The 19749-nt window shown below is 41.0% G+C and overlaps 1 protein-coding gene across 2 annotated transcripts in view; it reads right to left on the minus strand.

Annotated features, from left to right (window-relative positions):
- NHS (NHS actin remodeling regulator) overlaps positions 1-15959 on the minus strand; it is a 241681-nt gene extending 225722 nt beyond the window's left edge. For both annotated transcript variants that reach the window (XM_026674956.2, XM_026674955.2), the window contains exon 1: positions 14869-15959. In XM_026674956.2, the coding sequence (XP_026530741.2) occupies positions 14869-15301 (433 nt within the window). In that variant the 5' untranslated portion in view covers positions 15302-15959. The remainder of the gene's footprint in view (positions 1-14868) is intronic.
- Between the last annotated feature and the right edge of the window lie 3790 nt (positions 15960-19749).

The raw sequence follows: 19749 nt of genomic DNA on the forward strand, positions 1-19749 counted from the left end.
AAATAGACCATAGTTGAAACTGTCATTTTGCTTGCTAGCTTTTCATTAAAAGAATATTTTAATATTACTACCAGTTCTGTGGGTGTGGCTTGGTGGGTGTGGCAAGGGAAAATCTCCAGTCAGAGATGGTATCTGCCAGTTTTCTGAACTACTCAAAACTTCTCCAGAACTGGTCAGAACCTGCTGAATACCACCTCTGCTTTGCTGGAAATAGACCATAGTTGAAACTGTCATTTTGCTTGCTAGCTTTTCATTAAAAGAATATTTTATAAATTCAGTGACTCAGAGAACAACATCACTAGAAGAAACACTGGCTAAATAAGTCCCTTAGGTGACATATCTGAGATCAGTTGACCCCACAATTTCACTCTCAGGAATTGTTCACAGTGAAAGGGAACGACTACAATTAGGTCTTACCTCTCATCCATTTTTCATAAACCATTCTACAAATACAATAGTAGAGAATAAAAACATATACTGGTGTTCTAAAATGCCAGTTATCTTTTCTCCTGCTTTACAAAATTAACATACCTTCAGGGATGTCATTCTGTTTTCTTACTTCATACAAAAAAACATCCAGAGGTTTTAGTTTGGATTCCTTATCTTGTAACACAACATATAGTTGAAAAATGCTCCACCTCCAGGCACTTTCAGCACATACGTGGAACAGTGGAGAAATCACTGTGCATTTTATCATATACAGTAGAAGTTGTGTAGGCTGGTTTATTTCTCTTGACCCATCCCCATTCCGGAAATAATACTCAGAGACTATTAAGCAACTCCACCCACTCTATCCTCCACATTATTCAAGGCTGTGGGGGAAATATTTCCACTGACTAAATGGCACAAAAAAGGAAAAGTCTGCATTTCATCGTTACTCTGTCTTAGTGAAATTAGTCAGTTCTCTCAAGGCAATGAAGATGTAGATATTGCAGAGATTTTTTACAATCCCAGAAACTGAAACAAATATGGAGTGGAGGCAAAGGTAAGCCATATCAGAAAAAAAATTATAATGGAAAAGTGATAGTCAAATACTTTCTCAAAACAGAACTTAATCATTTCATTGCAGGTAGTCTTCAAGTTTTGGCAATTGAGCCCAAAATTTATGTTGCTAAGTGAAACATTCGTTAAGTGAGTTTGCTGCACTTTACGACTTTTCTTGTCATAGTTGTTAAGTGAATCATTGCATTTGTTAAGTTAATAACATAGTTGTTAAGTGAATCAGGCTTCCCCATTGATTTTGCTTGTCAGAAGGCTGCAAAGACTGATCACATGATCCTAGGACACTGCAACCATCAAAAATATGAACCAGTTGCCTAGGATCTGAATTTTGATCATATGACCATGGGGATGCTACAATGGTTGTATGTGTGAAAAACTGTCAGAAGTCACTTTTTTCAGTGCTGTTGTAACTTTGAATGGTCACTAAATGAACGGTTGTGAGTTGAGGACAACCTGTATTGTAAGGACTACACTGCACTACTTTGAAATTCATGAAATTATAGTTAGCTGTCTTCCAACTTCTATCAACAATAGAAGAAGTTCACTCACATAACAAGATTTAATGAGCCAAAGCAAAGTTTAACCATTGGAAGGTGCAGTGGCATATTAGCAATCCACAAATCATATGAGGTTCAATCCCCAATCATTTTAAGACTCAGAAAGATCATCAGATTCCTGGTGCTTTGTATATTACACTCCATCATCTGAGTTATACTGGTTGGAAATTGTGGAAAACATATCCCCAAGTTATGCAGAGAAGCCAGGGGTTGGAAGTAGCCAGTCGATTCTATTGCTACATGATGCAAAAGCTTATGTGAGAATTGGCAATATATATTCTAGGAACCAAATAGCTACCACCAAAAACAAAAGCTTTGCTTTTTCATCCTCCAGTTCTAGCAGTAACCAAATAGATCCTGAATTGTTGGACTTCATATGCTTCTAACAATGATGACTAGGGCTTTCGAACCAATTGGTTTCCGCTCTTCTAGCCCAACAAAATATGTGATATTGTACCTTTCACATAGAAATGTCTTCCTCCTCATAAACTACACCATAAGGTACTCATCAACCCTAAATATTAAGACTGCAAACTGGAGAGAAGAAATATAGCTGTTGCATTCACATTCCATAATGTTTTGCTTCTACCCGGGTAAGTCTGCTCACTTTCGCACACTGCATTGTAGCTTCCATTCATCTTTATTTTTCTATGGAAGGTCATAGGGTCAATTTAGAAGGCAGCAGACTATACAGAAATAAAGATACTGGAGACTGGTACTTGCTTTTTTTCTTTCTAGGTGCAAAAATGAATGGAAAGGAAGCTTGTCAGTGCTAAGAGACCTGCATCACATTGCACAAACCAGTTTAAACGATAGAGGTATTCTGTGTGTCTGAAGATAGATATTTCACAAAATCACCTAATTCTAAAGACCAACTTTTTTTTTTTTTTGAACAAATAATTACTTCCCAGATTATTTGGTCGTAAGCTTTATTTTTAAACATTCATTTCCTGAGACATTTGGGGTATTTATATTGAATAGTGTGTAATCCACATGGATTCTCTCATTTAGTGCATCCCAATGTAGTCCAGAGTTAGAAAACATCAAGTGAAGAAAGAGTACATTGCCTCAGGTCACACACTTCAGTGTATGGGGGAGGGGGGGATGCTAAATATTGCTTTTGATTTTGTCTTGATTACGCACCCACACACACAGATTGCATCCGACCTTACGGAAGAAAGGGACTACTCCTTTAAACTATTTGTCCCCCAAATTAAACAAAATTTAAATCTTTCATACATGACTTATCTCTAAAGTATTCATGCCAGTGAGTTATATGAAGAAGGGGAGGGGAGGGGGAGGGGAGAGATTATAAGAAACACAAAAAGACACAGGTAAAGAGCTTCTAGATTAAAACAAATGTGATGCTATTTAAAATCACAATGTCATAATAACTAAATAAATCATATTTGTTTAGAATAAGCACTTTTTTTAAAAAAGAGAAAATGATATGTTTTGAATGTAAGTACTTAAGAAAATGAGGCTGTGTAACCACATACAGGCCTGCCTAGAAAAATGCAATAACAAAATCTAATCCAGGGTGGTCTGGCAGGCTCAAGCTGGCCCAACTATTGCTTTCACTCTTTGGGTGGTCATCTGGAGCTGGGTGAACTGCAGGGCCTGGCTTCCCAGTGCATCACAAGATCAGCTCCTCTATCTCTAGGTCAAAGCTGAGTCAGGGATTGGCAGAGACTGTTAAGAAATTGAAGGAAACTGAGCTGATTTGCCCAAACATGGAATTGTCGCTGGCACAGGTGGAGCAAAGGAGGCTAATTAGTGATAGAAAGAGTGATCATTCGACAAAGGGCAATAAGCCATAAATTGTGAGCTGCGTGTCTGATTTTCTTTCTTTTCCAGAATACAATGCAAAAGATTTCAAATTATTCTTGCTAAAACTAAAACAAATTAACAACATTATATAGTCCAAACATGCACTTTTCAGATTGCACTGAGATGAGTGGGATACGTGTACTTGCCAAATCTTCTAACATTCATTTCATGGCTTTTGGACTGCAGACAGCTTTGTTGACTTAGTTACATATCGACTTGTAAAAAGCAAAACAGAAAATACACATTCATGCCCATTATACTTAATCTCTCTATAGCAGGAGTGAATACCATGTATTCCCAGGACTACACATGGACTCAACTCTCCTTTTTGTAGCCCTTGGAGCCCCACCAAAATAATACCGCTAAAAATAGTTATCCATGTTTACCCCAAAATAAGACTAAGTTTTATATGTATTTTTGCTCTAAAAGATCCATCAAGGCTTATTTTCACTCACTGTACAGGAGGCAGTGAGTGTGCGAGGGCCGACGGTGTCCAGCAGCAGCCACTTGGAGTGGGAGCACTACTACTGCTGGGCCAGCCCTCTCCATCCCACCACCTGCTTGTCCACGGCCACAACAGGCCAGGTGGCTGTGCAGTGTGTCCAGCAGGCCAGTGCCACCACCACGAGGTGAGTTGAGGCAGGTGGTGGGGATGTGTGTGTGGAGCTGCCTTCTTCCACTTGACAGACACCCACTGAAGCTGCGCAGAGCAGGGGAGGCATGCGCCTACCTTCATCTTAATTCCTTGAACCTGCATTCAGGCCTTTAACTCTTGATTTATTCTACAGGTAGTTCTTGACTTACAATCATTTGTTTAGTGACTACTTAAAATTACAATGGCACTGAAAAAAGTGACATAACAAAAAAGTTGCAACCATTATAGCTTCCACATGGTCATGTGATTAAAATTCAGTGCTTGGCAACTGGCATGTATTTTCAATGGTTACAGCATTTTGGGATCATGTGATCACCATTCGCAACCTTTCCAGCCAGCTTCCGACAAGCAAAGTCAATGGGGAAGCCAGATTTGCTTAACAACTGCGTGATTCACTTAACAGCCACGTCAAAAAAGGTTGTAAAATTGGGTGAGACTCACTTAATAACTGTCTTGCTTAACAATGGAAATTTTGGTCCCAGTTGTGGTCATAAGTCTAGGACTACATGTAGGGTAGTGGCACAAAGAGTCTAGATACACTGGCATTCAGATCAGCTTTATAGCATTAACATTTGCAGAAAAATGAGTGAATAGGAAGCAAAGCTGGGGAGGAAGACTTGCCACCCAGGTGTAATGGGAAGTAATACTATACCTGCAAGATAAAGGGAAAGATGGAACATTCCAACTATTAGAAGCAGAAGCACTACATAATTACATGCTGGTTGTTGATACATGCAAGTCGTAGGATCTTGGTTGTATGAATTTTCTGAGAACCTATCAAAAGTCTACAAGCATATATTGTTGATTTTATAATGTTCTTTGTTTGTATTTGTATAATACTAGCGTGCTTTGGGACTAGAGCAGGATAGAAATACTGTAAATAGATGTGTATGGGAGCAATTACTCCTTTAGACAAACCTCCAGCCTGATTCAATAGATCTTTTTAGGTTCAATAATAGTTCCAAAAACAAAAACTAGTTGCAGAATTATAACCTCTCTAGAGATGTCTACTTGGCATTTATTCTTTTCATTTGATGTACCAAATAAAACCCTCTTTTTAAACTTCTCACTTTATTATACTGTACTGTACTGTACTATACCATACCATACCATACCATACCATACCATAATATAACACAGTATAATATAATATACGATTTTCTGCCAGTTGAGTCAGTATTGTTCTTTCTGTTATATACTTCTAGCACTTGCTGATTTTTAGATTTCTCTCTACAAACCATTGTTTTTAATTTTACTTAATTATCATCTATTAGGATTCTAGTGATTTTTTTAAAAATTACTGGTTTAATGTTTGTGATAAACCTCACCCTGAGATTCTCTTTTTAAATATTTTTTATCCCACCTTTATTATTTTTATAAATAACTCAAGGTGGTGAACATACTTACTATTCCTTCTTCCTCTATTTTCCCCATAACAACTCTGATAATAATTAACAGAGTTGAAAGGGACTTTGTAGGTCATCTAGTCCAGGGGTCGCCAACCTTTTGGACCTCAGGGCCCACCAAACTCATAATTTTAGATCCCAGGGACCACTAACCAGTTCTGTGGGTGTGGCCTAATTTGTGGGTGTGGCTTGGTGGTCATGTGACTGGCTGGGCATGGCTTGTATGTAAATATTATAAATATTTATATAAATATTGAATTTTTTATAAAAAAAGAGCAACTTTTACCCAAAATTAGGCAAAGCAGGCAGGCAGATTGAGTTACTCACAGAATCACAGATTCATTCAGAGATCTATCTATCTGCCATTGGCTAGCTCAGTCTGTCACATAAGATTTGCTAGCAAGCAAACTCACAAAATTAACTCACAACACACCATGCATGTAGATATTGAATTTTTTATTTTAAAAAGAGCAACTTTTACCCAAAATCAGGCACAGCAGGCAGGCAGATTGAGTTGCTCACAGAATCATTCAGTGATCTATCTATCTGCCATTGGCAAGCTCAGTCTCTCAAATTTGCTTGCCGTGAGTCTGCACTGAATTTGCTTGCAAGCAAACCTTCAGTCCTAAGGGAGGTTTGGCTCTGCTGAGCCAAAGACCTAAAGACTAGCTAGAAAGCAAGAAATCCAACCATTTCCTGCTTCCTAGCTAATCTAAATCTCCCGGCACAGCAGAACAGATGATGGTCGGAAAAAGGAAAAATAGAAATTTAGCAGGCAAGTTTACCGGTTAAGGAGTGAGTGGGCGGGGAGGGTTCCCGCAGGCCATGTGGGCGGCACAGCCTTGTGTTTCTGCGCAGCCTGGATTAATTGCTTTGTGGGGGTGCTCTGGGGGTGAGATTTCTTTGCGGCCCACCAAAATTTTCTCACGGCCCACCGGTTGGCGACCGCTGATCTAGTCCAACCCCCCCTGCCCAAGAAGAAGAAATTATAACCAAGCATAAATGATTAACTTAAGGTGATATATTGGAATTCTTATTTATGTATTTACATAACACATTTATGTAGCCTCTCAACTCACACACTGTGATTCTGGGCAGCATACAACATTAAAAATCCACAGTTAAAAAATAACAATTTAAGCACATCCTTTGGGAAGGATTTGGTATCAGGAGGCGATACATGTCAATGTTCAATGTACAACTATTTAAAAGATTCAAAGGGCTTTTGGTTTGAACAAGGTAAGATGGAAATTGAAATATAATTATATGAATATGCTGTTGCTAAAATGTACAAACTATTATTGAAATTTGAATTAAAAGATGAACAAGTGAAATAATGTATGATTAAATAAACTAAAAACTTTGGTATAATATATTATATATAAATAGAATAATGGGAAAATACATGGATGAAAGGATTGAAATTGATGTTGTGTTAAAGAAAATGTAAATAAATTGATGCACCATTGATATTTACCACTGGAAAAATTGTCTTAAACGTATAAATGTATCTCAAATGTATGCTGAAAATGAAAACATGAGGGACTTTTTATCATGCTTGGTGGGCATATGAAATAGATAAACAACTTGGTATTCAAATCCATACATTAATTCAGAAGATTGAAAAAACTAATATACAATTAAGATCAGAAATATTCCTTTCGGGACTGATGGATACAGTTCAAAAAAAACTATGGAACTTCATTTTTATGTATGACAACAGGCCTTTACATGTGCAACAATGGAAAAAACTGATACTATCTACTGTGGAAGAATGGATGGTGAAATAGAGAGTGGCTGGGTTGACAAAAGTGACAACCTTGATCAGAGAAAAGACATTAGTTTTAATCTTGATTGGAAACCTTTTTGGACTTTTTGCATGAAACAGAATAAAATGAAGTTATGACATACAAATTTGGTCAACAGAAAAAAGGGCAGATAATAGAAATATGAAAAGTAAACATACAGTAAGAATTTAATGTAAATTTATACTTATATATGTTCCAAAAGAAAATCAGAAGTAATATCTATATGTTTCTTTACCTTCTTCCTTCTACACTTTTGATTTTGATTCTTCTTTCATTCGTCCATCTTGTACTTCAATTATCAGTTTCTGTTATTTTTTATTTGTTTAATTGAAAATTTTAATAAAATTGTCGTTATTTTTTTAAAGATCAAGAGAACTAATTCACAGAACAAAGAACTAGAAAGTAAATTTTATGAGTAGAGATGGAATGAAGTGGAAATGTTAAATTTTGGAGAGAGAAATCAGCCTCCGCCTTACCACCTACTTTTAATTTGATGGACAAATATATCAACAAGTCAGAGGAACACTTATAAGCTCACCATTCTCAGTATTCATAGCAGAGACTGTAATGCAGCATCTAGAAAACAGAATACTCCCAAACAAAGGTATGGACTCAGTATGTAGATAACATCTTTGTCATAATAAAAAAGGAACAATTAGAGAACATGCAGGAAACAATCAACATCTTCAAAGGAAGAACATTCAAAGGAAGAAAACAACAATACACTACTCTTCCTGGATCTCCTCATCAATAGAGGAAAAGTTGGTTAATTAGAAGCACAAGTCTAACGTAAAACTACCCACACTAACCAAATTCCACTACAAAAATAACAATCCAACCTAATACAAAAGGACCTGTGTAAGAATGTTATTCAAATGAGAACAAGTGCACTGCAACCCAAACATTAGAAAAAGGAAACAGACCACCTATATAATATATTTCAACTAAATAGATACTGATGCAACTTTATCAAAAAGTATCTGACCACCCAATCCAGTACAGCACAACTAATTTAAGCTATGAAAAAGACAACACTGCCATACATGGAAAAAAGACACAGTGTCCCAAGTAGAAGAAACAGGAGTCATCTATAATGTACAATATAAGGACTACAACAGCCATTATTTAGAACAGGGGTCCCCAACCACCGGGCCCCGGACCGGTCCGTGGATCATTTTGTACCGGGCCGCAAAGAATGAATAATCGTGATTAAAATATATATAAAAATATGTTTTTGCTTCCGGGTGTCTTATTTTGAAAGACAACCACTTCCGCCTCGCCTAACTTCCGCGCTTGACTCTTTGGCGCGTATTTATCCTGCATCAGCAATGCAAGCTAGCCCTCGCAAAATGAGCCAGAAACAGAGTTCACTGGAGAGTTTTTTTGGAAAGGGTAAGTTACGGGTTCATCGCTTATTTATTTACTGTTATTGGAACCTTCACGCCCCTACCCGGTCCTTGAAAAAGTGTTTCTGCATGAAACTGGTCCCTGGTACAAGAATGGTCGGGGACCACTGATTTAGAACATAAAGACAAAAGACTAGCAGAGAGCATCCATGAGATAGCAATCAAAAAACAGGATGAAAATTCCCGAATTTCATTACACATGGAAGGCTTCACCATAGTTTCAACTGGGAAAAACAGAGCATCCCAGACCAAGTTAAATCCAAAAATGCTAGTGAACTCCTGGAAGGTATGCACTCAGACAAATCAACAATCAATAGGTACATACAGATAAACAATATTTACATTCAAAAGAAACAATGAAAAAGCTAAAAAGGAAACCAAAGACCAGAACACTTCCTATCAGCAATCAATACTCAGATAACCAAACAATCAAGTACTGTTAGCAAATTAGCAGTATAAAACAGCCTAATCAAAGAGCTACCAAAGAGAAAACCACAGACCCCAGCAATATTGACAGAGCAATTCACCAAATATAAATAGAGAGAAAACCCTGCTCCCTTCCAACCCTGAAGATGTTACCTACAGTGTAATCAGGTAATGAAATGTCTGCAAGCAAGCTCAGACTCCAAAGCTTTAATTTGGTTTCTCACATTAAGCAGTAGCTTGAATTCAATGGCCCTTTCCAACTCTTGATTCTGTGCCGTGTAAATTCATTGTCATGTTGTTTCTCTTGTGCCAGGATGGAGTTAATTATTTCCAATTAAATCTAAGTATATTTTCAGAATGAGGGGGAAGCCCAGATATAGCACTTCTCAACTTCACAAGCATCCTTGCTGTGCTGCAATTAGGGATGTCACAGCACCAATTGTCTTCACAACTGCAAGGCAATCTAATGGCTTAATAAACAACACTTTTCCCCCCCTACAAAGTGAGTGTCTATACATGCTAAATTTGCAGCATTAATTAAAAACATTATTTCTCAGTGGCTTTTGGGAATATAAGAGCACATTATGCTGCAGCAAGTTCAGCAGAAAATGTGTGTTTATAAAGGTTTGAAGCAGCACATGGTCCAGGTTTTGTTTTTGTTTTTCACTTTGTGCTCACCAGATATTTTAGATTATAACTAGTACTTAGAACTATGCAAGTTGAAACCAATGGTCTCAAGAGCTCAAGTCAAGGCAATTAGTTGGCTTCCAGACAGAGTGATCTTAGCACTTATTAGATCAAACAGCATCTTGAATCATGAGATCTACAGGTTTTTTTTCTCCCTAGCAGATTTTTTTCTGATAAAAAAACACTGAAAATATTGTCACATATTGAAGCTAGCTTGTTGACACCACACAACGAAGAAGTGTCATTGTATTAGAAAAACAGCATCTGAAATTATCAGTCTTGAAAGGGTTAGGATGTGGAACATAAACATAAACAGAAATAGTTGAATTTATCACATACTGACTTCCACTTTCTTCATTGGCTTCTGTGGAGAATTTTGCATGGTTCTTATTAAGAAGTTAGAAAGTTAATAAACCTTTGGTGACAAATTATGAATTTATTTATATATTTATGTGCTTAATAATTTGCCTTCCATTTCCTTCTCAGTGAATAGACTGATAACCATTTATTGTTTTTGTTTTTTAACCTGGGAGTCAAATCTCCTCTTATTAAGAGTTGTGGAGGCATAGTTATTAGAATGCAGTACTGCAGGCTACTTCTGCTGACTACTGGCTGCCTGCAATTTAGCAGTTTGAATCGCACCAGGCTTAAGGTTGACTCAGCCTTCCATCCTTCCGAGGTTGATAAAATGAGGACCCAGATTGCTGGGGGCGATATGCTGACTTGTAAATTGCTTAGAGAGAGCTGTAAAAGGACTGTGAAGCAGTATATAAGTCTAAGTGCTATTGCCATATGTAGGTATATTGAACACTCAAAGCTACTAACAATGACCCTAACTCTAACCCCAAAACATTAAGGAGTTTAAAAGACAGGCTAACATGGACATTAAAGTAAGTACTGAAATCAAAACCTTGCAAAGGAGATACAGGTAGTCCACATAGCAGAGAAGCCAAAGACTTTGATTCAGAAGACCATGAAGCTGTAAGAAGGTGAGATGTAAGGAAAATAGCTTTCCCCACTTGAATAAAAGACCAGCTCCTCTGCCATGAGGGCCTGCAGGCTTAGTTTGGGCCCAGTCCGGCCGGCGACAAGCAGCCTCCTGCTTGTTGCTGACTGGCTAGTTCGAATGAGCAGCTTCAGGAACTGGGCGTGGCAGCCAATCAACAAGGGGGGCTTGCAGTTCAGCCTGATGAGACAAAGGAAACAAGCTCCTTGTTGATTGGCTGCTGCTGCTATCAGTAGTTTGACACCCCTGATCTAAGCATTCAGAGCTTGGGGGCCAAATTTAGCACTCCCAAAAATAAGTCTCATAGCCTAAGAGTAATGAGAAGATCCTTCTACACATCCAAGAAAGACAGGATCTAAGATCAAGAGATCTTCAAAGCGGGCCTTTCCTGCAGATCTTAATTTTCAGACCTTTATTAGATTTGTATTTCACCTTTCCTTCAGGAATTCAAGATAGCATGCACAGCACTTTCTCCTCCAATCATTTATTAACACTGTGCTAATCTTTTGAACTGAGAATGAGAGAGGTGCAAAATAACCTAGAGAAATGTTGTATTTGAAGTTGGACTTGAACCAAGGCCTTCCTGATACAGGCCTTCACCACAACACCACTCTAGATTTTTCATTCCATCTTTAAATGTAAACTTTCCTTAAAGAACTGTTGTCATATTCTTCCTAATATTGGGAAGATATGTGTCTATTTCTTAGTACCTATTTCTTAATGTGTCTATTTCCCACATTTTCTCCATGGTGGACCTCAACAGCTAACATACTAACTACTTATAAATGCTTGCTATTATAAGCTTTATAATAAAACAAATAAATAAGAGAAAAAACATGTGGGATTTTCAACCCACCACTCCTCCAGATGCTAAGTAGCCCAAAGCCACTTACCAAGTTCACCGCATCTCATCTTCAGAATATGCCTTTTGAACCGCATAAAGTCAAATCACCAAAAGGATAAGTATAACTTTAATATTCAAATCTAGATACTTGCATAAACAGCCACATGCCAGATAAGACAGTCATCTTTTATAAGATGGGCAGCTATAGGTAAATGTGAGGAATAAATAAAATTCACCTTTTCCAGGACAGAGAGGCAGTATCTCTAGAAACTGTAGAAATGAATCAAACCTGCTTCTCAGAAATGCCAACAACTAACTATTCTGAGAAGCAAAGCTTCTATTACTGAACCACAGCTCCTTCCATAACAAACAGGTACTGTATAATAACAATTCCCTTTGTGGTCTTGCAGACACAGTAGTTACGTTCAGCAAAAAGTATTCAATACCTGTACAGTGTACTTACTGAACTCAAAGCACCAAATTCTTTGAAAGGAGACAAGGAAATTAAACAGGTAGAACATCATAATGGCTTGTATATATAAGCTCAAAGACTAAGATGGAGAACACCATAAAGTTCATAAATCCAACATCGTTGTTTATAATGCTTCTTTAACCTTGAATTCAACCAAAGAGTTTGGGGTTCTAATCTAGTTTTCTAATCCCATTTTTCAAATATGCTAGACTGTAAATCCAGTTGGCTAAAAGATGTTGTTTGATATACCTGAAGAACACTAGCTTCATAAAAATATTCCAAGTGTTTAACTCATTTAAGCAGTAGCCAGTAACCTCAAATCAGTGGGTGATCGATTATATGTGACTGCTAACCATAAATTAGTTGAGAATTTCAAAGGATAAACTTGGGGGGTGACGATCTGATGGATAAACATCCCTTGTTGAGGGACTGGAGAGAAAGAGAGAGAGAACTACATGCAAGATAGGACACATCCATAAAACCCCTAATATTACTGTGCTGTCCAGCCAGTATATAGTAATGGGAATTGAGATAGTTAGGAATTGGGAGCTGTCCCTTAAGGGAATGCATCATGGTAAATGTAGTTAAGGTATCCTGGGAAATGTAGTCCCTGTCATGTGGCCACATCTGTAATCCCGATTGGTCACTGAATTGACCCTTGGTGGGTTGGGGGAGGTTTCTTCACTCTTGCTTGGACCCCAGCAGCATGCTGGTGCCTCACCCTTTGCTCTATCATTAGCGGGATGAGAAATTACCATCTTTTTACACCATAAAATGCAGCTATGCAGAGAATTGGACATAGTGAAGAATCTCGTCATAACCGTGAGTTATTTGAGGATGCCTGATGAACCAATAAAAAGACTTTGTATGGATGCTTTGTGGAGTTACTCTGTCTGCTTTATATTAAGAAGCAGAACAATTATCATCCTAATCTAGTGCTTCTACATGTGCAGGCCAACAACTTTCCTATTCTCCACAACTAATAGAATCATATTCCTTTCTTTTACATCCAGAGACATTTTGCCAGGAAAGGCTGATATTGTTGAAGAGAAAAAACCCTTCCAGCTTTCCTCAAAACTGGTGCCTCCTCTTGTTGGGAGTATAATTTTCAGAATTCTCGCCAATAGAAAAGCAGACTCCAGAATGCTGAGCTAAGACTTAACCTAGATATTTTTACATCATATGCCTGAGTGTGAGATTCATAGATTCTAGCCATCCAGTCCTGCCCATCCATCTGACATTTTTCAACCAAAGCTAACATTTATTTGTTTGCTTATTTATAGGTTGTTTTTGGATAATGTATATCCCTTCAGATTATATCCTAATAGTTCCATTTAAAGCAGTGCAAATGGACTAGATGAGTGGCGGATGACCACTTGCAATGCCTCTTACAGTGGCTACCGACAAGGGCGGGGAAACTCAAGTGTCCTTGCTGGTTTGGGTTAAGGAAACGCAGTCATTGGCAGGCGCAGGCTAGGAAAATCTGCGCTAAAACGCTTCCCTTCTTTCCCCGCGCCCTCCGTGAGATGCTTCACTATCACCAGCTAGCAACACCGCCCCTTTCCCCGTGAAGCGGCAGACACGGAGTCTCGTCTGTTATCACTGCAGAATGGTCACCTTGTCGGTGCCGGGGAGGGAGGGAGGGGGAGCGGACCCCCATCTTGCGCCGCACGCCTCTCTCACGCATGCACCATGTGGGCGCCTGCCCCTCTCACTCCCCAGGCTCAGCCACGGAAAAGTGGGTCAGGCAGACCGCTGCAAAGTCTCGGGTGGCGGAATGCAGATTGCCCCCGTTGCCTCTCCCCCTCCCCGTTCCTTTCCCTGCAGCTATAGCCGGGGACTCCTCTCTCTCTCTCTCTCTCTCCTCTCCCCGCCCCCCGCGCTTCACCTTCTTCCGCATGAGATCAGCGATTGATCCCCTCCCAGCACGTTAGGCGTCTCCCGCGCATCGCTGCGCCGTTTTCCACGGGCGGGGGGCGCGCGGAATCCCTCGTTCTCCTTCTAATCCAGCCCAGGGAAAGGTTTTTTTTTTCCCGACTAGAACCGAGGACTCTAAAGATGCGGGCTCGAGGCAGGTGGGAGGCCGGGCTGTGGGGATGCCTGAAAGGCGAACCGCGGCTCGTCTCCGTGCCACCCACCGAGTTTTTTCCCCGGCAACCGCTTGGGAAACCAAAACAACCCTAAAGCCTTTTTGTTTTGTTTGGTTGGTTGGTGCTTTTTTGGGGTGGGGGTGGGGGGGGACAGAAATGGCTCGTTCCAAGCGAAGGCGCACACACGCCCCAATCAACTTTCCGCACAGTTCAACTCGGCCCCGGAACCTTCCGCTTCCTTTATCCCCACCCCACCAGCCCCCATGTCGGCGAATCTGCCCCATCTGCACTTCCCGCAGAGGGGAAAACTTTCGCCTGCCGAAGCCTGCATCCTTTTCCAGCAGAAACAAGGGCGGGGGTGGGGAGGAGAGATCGGGAAGAGCCGCGTTCAGGGAGTCAGGGCCACACCTCCCCGAGATGCCCAAGCAGCACCATTTTATCTCCCGCGCCCCCTTTTCCCTCCCTCGCTTAGCACCAGCAGCTCATCCATCACAGCAAATCTCGCTTCCACTCTCCCCTCTCCGAAAAAGCGAAGGGGAAAAAAAGAGAGCCAAGAGCCAGCCACGGATTGCCTCCCAGGGGCCCGATTACCCTTCAGAGCCATAGGAAAAAGAGCGAAGGTGAAGGTGAGCCGGCGCCGAGGTCGCCTCAAGGGGAAGGAAAGGCGTCTTCCACTTACGCACTGCCTCCTGCTTGGGATCCAAACCGTGGAAAATGGTTTGGACGCCGCCAATCCGGCTGTGCAGCGCCTGGACCCTGCGGTGAGTGAGCTGGATCTCGCTCTCGATTTCTTGGAAGAGGGTGCAGGCGTGCTTGGCCACGTCGGAGAGTTGCCGGAGGATCCGCGAGAGAGCCACATTGCTGACCGAGCACAGATCCAAAAGCATCAGCGCCGCCGCCGCCTCCTGGTTCTCCTTTCCCTCAGTGGGCAGCGCGGCAGCCAGCCCAGCCGGAATCTCTTCCTCCAGCTCGTCCATCGCCTCCCCAGGCTCTTCTTGGAATAAGCTCCCTGGCTGAGGAAGCTCGAAGCCCGAGGTCTCGTCTAGCACCGAGGCGATGTGCTGCCGCCGGCACAGCCTCTGGGGCTTCACGATCCTCTTGGCGAAGGGCATGACCAAAGCCTGCGGCGTCACACTCGGTGTGGATGTCGCCGCTTCCCAGCCAGCTTCTCCCTTCCCAGCCGTCCTACAGCCAGCCGTCCAAGCCGCGAATCTCCGCTCCCCGGCTGCGGGATCGGGGGCTGCTTCCACCGCCTCTCTCAAGCCCTTCACTTGCTAACAAGCCGGCATCGGCAGACGCGTTATTCCCCCATGGTGATCTTCTTCACCGCCTGGATCCTTTCGCTTTTGGAAAGCGAGCGCTGCGCCGCGTCCCCGGCCACCTTCGCCGCCCGCTTATCGGTTGCTTCTCTAATCGCTCCTTCCTTCCCTCTTTCCCCTGCTTCTTGCAAGCTTCCTCCTTCTCTCTCTCTCTCTCTCGCCTCTCGCTTCCCGACACAGCAGCTCCAGCTTTCAACGCGAGAGAGCGGGATGGATTTTTAAAAGATGGCTTGAAAACCCGGAGAAAGGAATTCGCCCAAAGCTTTTGTGAGGAGGAGCAGGCAGGCAGGCAGGCAGGCAGGGAGAGACACCCGCGCTCACATAAAAGGGAAAGCGAGAGGTATTCCCCCTTTTGACCGCATGGAGTCACTGCAGATTCCGAGCAGCCGCTGTGTGGCAATGCACCATCAATGGGCAACGGGAGGAAAACGGGAGGAAGGTAGAGGAGGGAAGCCTTGAAAAGTTTGACAGCTAAAGCAAAACACCTCTTGTAAGATGGGTTCATAAGGCAGCAAGAGATGCGCGCGCATTTGAAACAGCATGCATAAAAGACTGGTGCAGAGGGCTTTTCCCCCCCTAGGAATATCCTTGTGGTTTAGGTTGCAATCCAATCACAGTTAAAACTAAATATCTAGGACAGTGGTGGCTAACCTTTTTGAGCTCCTGTGCCAAAAATTGTGGGTGCGCTTGCGCGTGCTCACTCGCATGCCAGTACCCAGAAGGCAATGCACCCACCACGCCCCCTGCGCATGTGCGTGCAATGCCCCCCCTCTGCCGCCCCCTTACCTGCACTGCACCTCCAGCTGATTTTTGGCCAGTTTGAGGAAAGCCTCTGCAGCCATGGGTCTGCATACCACCTGTGGCACACGTGCCATAGGTTTGCCATCACGGATCTAGGAGATCAATTAACAATCACCTGTTTTGTGTTCTTGTATACACAAGCCTCAGTTGCCATGCCCAAGAACACTAGAGTTGGATCCAAAACCACCAGAAGAATATGAGGCTGCATTGTATAAGTGAAGGAAAATCAACTCTATTTCTTCAATCAAATTAAAGAGGATCTAAAATGTCCTTCACTTGAATTGGATTTCCATAGTTTCCATGGCCTTTAATTTAGTAGTCTAGCTTAGAACTCTACAATTTATTGGATGTCTAACATCCAAAACCTGATTGACCCCCCCACACACACACACCGATAGTATCCAGGTTCACACAGTAGTGGGGTAAATGTTTAGCTGACTACCAGTGTTCTGTCCCCACTACATGTTGATCTGTGTGCAGCTCGACATGCAGCAAAACCCACCTATCCTCCAATAAAATGGACCATATGCGTAGATCTGAATGCTTTATTGGGAGAACAGGATATGGTGAAACTGAGGAAATTAGGATACATACAGTGAGAATCAAATACAGTATTAAGTTACTGCTGAACATAACAATTAATAAATACAAGCAGTTTGAACCTCACCAGCGATGCTGTGGAGGGGGGGATGTGGATTTGTCCTTGAATGACCATGTGCCACAGATTAAAATGGCTCCTTCTTATTGCTTCTGCCTTCTCCAAATACTAAAGGAAATGGAGCAGGGGTGAAATTCAAACATCTCAGCTCACCTCGGCAATGACAATTTGAATCAGTAAAAAAATCACCCCTGGTTGCTATCACTATTATATCAAGTATACCAAGCCATGCCCACAGCCACACCCACAGAGACGGTAGGGGAAATTTTTTTGAATTTCACCCCTGAAATGGAGTCCGGCTTCCCAGCGTGCACTTGATTTGAGAGTGCGGGTTGATGGGTAAATGGGTGGAGTCAGCTTCAAACAATAGAGTTGGGGCATATTTGTCTCTCTGGCCACTAGCTGCGGCTAAAGAGCAACACCAGTATATAAAGTTACTGTATTTTTCAGACTATAAGATGCACTCCCCGCCCCTCTAAAAAAAGTGGGTGGAAATGTCTGTGCATCTTATAGAGTGAATATGGGCCTGTTTTTGGCCTCCTGAACCCTTTGCAGGTCCCATTTTCCCCCACCCCAGCATCCAGAAACACTCTGGGGGCCAAAAATAGGCCCATTTTTGGTCTCCAGAGTGTTTCTGGATGCCGGGGAGGGCAAAAACAGGATGCATAGAGGCAAAAAACTATTTTTTTCTTGTTTTCCTCCTCTAAACTTAGGTGTCTCTTATAGTCTGAAAAATACGGTATATGTTGTGGCATGACAACCAGGAAAGTGAACTCAGTGAAACCAAAGTTCCAGAATCACAACCTCTGTAATTCCCACCTAGCTAGTTGAGACTTCTGATATTTGTAGTTACAATCTCTTTCAACCAAGAATAAGCCCAAGAATAAGACTGAAACAAAGATCCATGCCTCCTGAGTTTTGAAATTATTTGAATGTGATTTGTTCATGACCCAGTTCATAAACCCTTTCTTTTGAGAGGTTCGTCTTTTGACAGGAAGTTTGAATTACTTTTACTACTAGAGGTGTTCTGTTTGTTTTCAAAATACTAGAAGGTACATAGAAGGTAAGGTTGAGGAAATTCAACTTCAAGCCCATCCTCAGCCTGGAAAATCACTGGCTGGCAGTTAAGCCAAACAACCTTTTGGAACTTTTTTGCAGGGGTGAAAAAAAGGATTTCCACATAAACAACCCTGAGCTCTTAGAAAAAAAGAATATAAATCTAAGCAATAGATAATTAAATTTCACTACTTGAATATAATAATGAGGATATATTTTTGATGGACTAAGCTGTTCTTGGAATTTTGGAACACAGAACAATAGGTCATAACAAGTACAATAAAGCTGTTTCCAGAGAGATAACACTTGTTAGTTTTTAGCAGCAAGAAAAGCAAAAGTTTTCTGGCATAGGCAATAATAAATTGCTTTAAGGGGCCTATATATATATTATATAAAGATTATAAAGCCCTTTGTAAATTAATCAATTGCCAGCAGGAAATGGATATCTGGAATTGCCCTGGAAATGTTCCCAGAAAGATATAGTATTTGAAAGCCATAATTCCTAATTAATCATTGAGGACATCTTATGCAGTTAGGAATTTATCACATGCCTCCCACCAGAGTTTGCTTATCACAGTAACTTGTAGGATGCATTGCTTCCCTCAGTAGATGCTGGGATCACATCCACTGCCTTGTGCTCCAGTCCCTTTTGACAGCCATCCAGCCTCCTCTTATTTGATGGCAAATGGCTCCCATTTTTCAAAGAAGTAAAAAAGCTGAGCTGAGACTTTAACAGTATGTTTACATAATTCCACCCCCCCAAAAAAGACAACCCATCCTTTGTAATGACTATATTTGCTTAATGCCATGGCCCAAGTAAGCTATTCATTGCCACACCTCAGAAGCCCCTAGTCATAAAATCATTATTTAGCTTTAAATTACACACACTTGAATAGAATAGAATAGAATAGAATAGAATAGAATAGAATAGAATAGAATAGAATAGAATAGAATAGAATAGAATAGAATTCTTTATTGGCCAAGTGTGGTTGGACACACAAGGAATTTGACTTGGTGCAAATATTCTCAATATACATAAAAGAAAAGATACATTCGTCAAGAGTTAAGAATCATAAGGTACAACACTTAATGATAGTCCTAGGGTACGATAAGCAATCAAATCATACTAGGAAACAGTCAATGTAAATCGTAAGGATACAAGCGACAAAGTTACAGTCATACAGTCACAAGTGGGAGGGGAGGGGTGATAAGGAGTGATGAGAAGATTAACAGTAATAATAATGCAGACTTTGTAATAGTTGAACAGTGTTGAGGTAATTATTTGTTTAGCAGAGTGATGGCTTTTGGGGGGAAAAAACTTTTGCAAACATATGTCAGGTGGCACATTAGGCACAACCTTGCTGAAGCAAAATAGATCTAGGTCTACTCAGTACCATAGATGAAAAATCGATTTGAATACTTTGGGCCCATCTGGGTTTCCCAGTTGCAGAAAGGCATCACTGTACTACTCAAATGGCCAGATTCACACAATAAGGCAAGTCAAAGCCAAAATCTTTTTATTTTTCACCGTATTAAAAACAACAAATGTATATACATACTACGTATATATAAATATATGTACTTTACAACTGGGCAATCCATGATTCCATGAATTTTCACATGTCTCTATGTCCCATGCTTCCAGATGTTTTGCACAAATAATGCAATTTGTGCCATTTGCACAGATGTCATGAAGTACATGACACACCCCCACACTAATAATGGA

Source organism: Notechis scutatus, chromosome 5, assembly GCF_049901735.1.
Source record: "Notechis scutatus isolate UNSWTSFEM ecotype Mainland chromosome 5, rNotScu1.2, whole genome shotgun sequence".
NCBI lineage: Eukaryota > Metazoa > Chordata > Lepidosauria > Squamata > Elapidae > Notechis > Notechis scutatus.